We start from the raw sequence: 3,837 nt of genomic DNA on the forward strand, positions 1-3,837 counted from the left end.
CCAACATCATCATTACAAATGAGGCAACAAAAGCTTACATTTGTTTTTAAAGAGGCATTCTAATATAGGCTAGGATAACTTTGAGAGGGAAAAAAGGTTATCTCACTGGAATAATGGGCTATGATCTCTAACTACTCCACAAATACCATACTACCCAGGTCCCCCATCTGGCTGGTATAAAGATCCTAGTCACTAGCATCAGCATGAAATAAGAGGCAAAGAAAACAGGAAATATTTATTGAATCCCTACTATGTGCCAAGCAGTGAGCTACAAATAACTGATTTGATCCTCACAACAACACTAGGAGGCAGGTACTGTTATTATGCCCACTTTGCAGTTGAGGAAACTGAGGCAGAGAGGTGTTAAGTGAATTTCTCAGGGTTCCCCCAGCTAACAAGTGTCTGAGGATGGATTTGAACTCAGGTCTTCCTCACTCTAGGCTTAATGCTGTATTTACTGCAGCACCAAGCTGTCTAAAGCATTAACCCTATACATCCAAGCCTATCAAATGATAGAAAACATCCAGTGGTTTTCTTTGTCAATCCATGTTCCTTCCCTCAGGCCTAGGACTATCAGAGACATGAACCAAGGAAACCAAACCAGGGTCTCTGAATTCTTCCTTCTGGGACTTTCAGAACAGCCTGAGCATCAGCAGCTTCTCTTTGTCCTCTTCCTGGGTATGTACTTGGTGACAATGGTCGGGAATATGCTCATCATCCTGGCCATCAGTCTGGACTCTTACCTTCACACCCCCATGTATATTTTCCTTGCCAACTTGTCCTTGGCTGATGTTTCCTCCATCTCCACCTCGGTCCCCAAGATGCTGGTGAACATCCAGACCAAGAGCCAATCCATCTCCTTTGGGGAGTGTGTCACCCAGATGTATTTTTCCATTGTGTTTGTTGTCATTGATAATTTCCTCTTGGGGGTGATGGCCTATGACCGCTTTGTGGCCATCTGTTACCCTTTGAACTATGTCACAGTCATGAGACCCAGACTCTGTACTCTACTGATGGCCACCTCCTGGCTTCTCAGCAACCTTGTTGCCCTGACTCACACCCTTCTGCTGGTCCAGTTGACCTTCTGTGATGCCAACACCATCCCTCACTTTTTCTGTGACTTGGCCCCTCTGCTCAACCTCTCCTGCTCAGACACAGTCATCAATCAGCTAGTCATGTTCTTCCTAGGTTCATCTGTTATTGCAGTTCCTTTTGGGCTTATCCTCTTTTCTTATGTCTGCATTGTCTTCACTGTCCTGAAAATCTCATCTGCTGAAGGAAAATGGAAAGCCTTCTCCACTTGTGGCTCCCACCTTTCAGTGGTGACACTCTTCTATGGGACAATCGTTGGAGTCTATTTCCTACCCTCCTCTGCCCAGTCAGACAACAATGAGAAGTTTGGGGCTGTGCTCTTCACTGTGGTGACCCCCATGGTCAACCCCTTTATTTACAGCTTAAGGAATAAGGACATAAAAGGAGCCCTAAAGAAAATCACCAGCAAGAAAATGTTCTCTCTGTGAGGGCCCTGAGAACTGGATTCTCCTCTCCCCACTGCCCTTACCAGTGACTCTGTGCATGCCATTCAGGAGGTGCGTGGGGCCCACCTGCTACCTGGATGAAATCTCTTCAACCTTCTCTTCTATCACTCCATGTCTGAGGGGTCTTTTTCATTTCTGTCTCTTTGTGTGCATCACCCTTCTCTTCACTCATCTTTCCTACCCAAGGCCTCTTAGTGGTGAAAAGAGGCCCAGATCAATTAAGTATGAAAACAAATACAGCAAACATTCATAAATCAATTACTGTGTGCAGACTATTGTTCTTCATGCTGTGGGAGGAGGCAATGTAGGCCAGTAAAAAGAGTGATGGAATTAGAATCAGAAAAATGAGCCCTGGGTTTGAATCTCATCTCTGAAACTTATCAACTGTATAACTTTAGGCAAGTGACTTATCTTCTCTGAGCCTCAGTTTCTTCATCTGTAAAATTGGTATGATTTACCTCAAGTAATTATTGCACAGCATCGTAGTAGAAATCAAAATGAGATAATATGTTTAAAGAGCTCTGTAGACCATAGAGCCTACATCAGTCAGTGATTATAATACAATTTTTGAAAAGTCATGGCCTATGAGTTCAATGAAATTTCATTCTAGATGGGAATGGGGAATGGCAGGGATAATTATAATGCATAACTTTACAGGATAGGGACATTTGGGAGGAGCAAGACAGGGTGGTATGTGAGCTCCAAGGGAAATCTTATAGGACACCGGGGTTGAGAGTTAAAAGGGACTTCAATAATATTATCCTGTCTTCAGTCATTTAGAACTCAATCAAAATTTAAGACAGCCACTCTCCCAGGTAATTTGCATTTTGAGGTTCATTTCTGATCACTGAAAGAAGGGTTTAATATCATCTTGGTTACATGTCAGGCATCTGTCAGTAGGTGGGCAATTCTAGGGGGATCACATAAGGGACTCTGCAAAAACTACTACATAATGTTAACTAAAGACTAAAAGAGAGGTTTCTTTTCCTTTTTATTGTTCAATGGGGAAGAAAGGGAAGTGAGAGATGATAAATGTCTGCAAAAATAAGTACATGTTTAAGAGAAAACACCGTAAAGAAAATACTCTGTCATGTTCAAGTATTCATATGATCCTCCAAGAACCCCTTGCTCAATAATGATTTGCTTTGCAAGACCAAATTAAAATAACAGAATCAGCTCCCTAACATTAAATAACAATACTGTTTTTCTGCACATAAATGGTGAGGACTTAGTGGAGATATTTCTCTGGGAACAGCAAATTCAAAGAAAACAAAATGTTTTGAAGGAGAAAGTGGGGGATACCAAGGCATTCTGGTGGAGACCCAGGACACGAGAACAAATTGTACACATGTGCTAGCTATATTTATGTGATATCATTCTTTGTTAACTCAGAAAAGGGAGAGAGATTTAAGAGAAATTGATTTAGTACTAATTAACACTGGTTTATTTTTTAAATGTCCAAAGGAAAAAAAAATGAATGCATGTACACAATTTTTTTTCCAAAATTCATTCCCAAAACAAGAAAAATGTCTCTCCTGTTATATATCATCATTTGAATATTTAGGGGAAAGCACAGAATGACAGAAGTCAGTATTTGGAAAGTGACAGCTAGTCTAGCTGCTGATCACTTTGCATTTAATCAATGAAGAGCAAAGTTGTAACTAGGGAGGGGTAGTAGGGCTTTGCCGCTATAGGGTATAGGCTACACTGTTTGAAGGATAGGCTGTTCTTTTCCCTGGAATGCCCACATTCATAGTCACCAACACACAGCCCATAGCCAATGACTGCCTTTTATGCTGTCACTGCTGCTTACCCCTTTGCCAATTCATTTTGAAAATAAGGATCCCAGGAGCAATGTTGCTGGCCCATGTCTCATCTGGTTAGAATACTGTGGCAATGGTATATCTGAGAGAAGAGGTCTTAAAATGCCACAGGCCTGCTGTTCTACTCCAGCCTGCTTTGTCCCCCTAAGGCAACACCCGGGACTGGAAGGTTTCAAGTGCCTTGGGGGCAAGGATTGGGGCGTGGTTTTTGTTGTCATATCTTCAGAACTTAGCACAGAGCCTTTCATGTTATAAGCAATTGATAAATGTTTTTTGAATTTGAAGTATTTTTTTGAGGTTGCCCCAGGGGACTATAGGAAAGAAGAAAGAATGACACAGACGTTTATTGATCCAGATACTAAAACACCACTGTGTGTAACCTGCTAGGATTTACTAGGGCAATGGGCATATTAACTTTACACAAAGTTCAGGTACAACCCTGAGATCTTGGAACCAAGAATTGACAACTCCCCAAT

At 41.8% G+C, this 3,837-nt stretch overlaps 1 protein-coding gene across 1 annotated transcript; it reads left to right on the forward strand.

Annotated features, from left to right (window-relative positions):
• Positions 1 to 578: 578 nt before the first annotated feature.
• LOC122732513 (olfactory receptor 1S1-like) lies at positions 579 to 3,322 on the forward strand. The gene is made up of 2 exons (XM_043972717.1): positions 579 to 1,505; positions 3,305 to 3,322. The coding sequence occupies exons 1-2, from the start codon at positions 582 to 584 to the stop codon at positions 3,320 to 3,322; spliced, it is 942 nt and encodes a 313-aa protein (XP_043828652.1). The 5' UTR covers positions 579 to 581.
• Positions 3,323 to 3,837: the final 515 nt, after the last annotated feature.

The sequence above is a fragment of the Dromiciops gliroides genome, chromosome 6, assembly GCF_019393635.1.
Source record: "Dromiciops gliroides isolate mDroGli1 chromosome 6, mDroGli1.pri, whole genome shotgun sequence".
Classification (NCBI taxonomy): Eukaryota; Metazoa; Chordata; class Mammalia; order Microbiotheria; family Microbiotheriidae; genus Dromiciops; species Dromiciops gliroides.

What these genes read in the sequence shown, in the direction of transcription:
- LOC122732513 (XM_043972717.1), top strand. Translation starts at nt 582, where the DNA reads ATGAACCAAGGAAACCAAACCAGGGTCTCTGAATTCTTCCTTCTGGGA.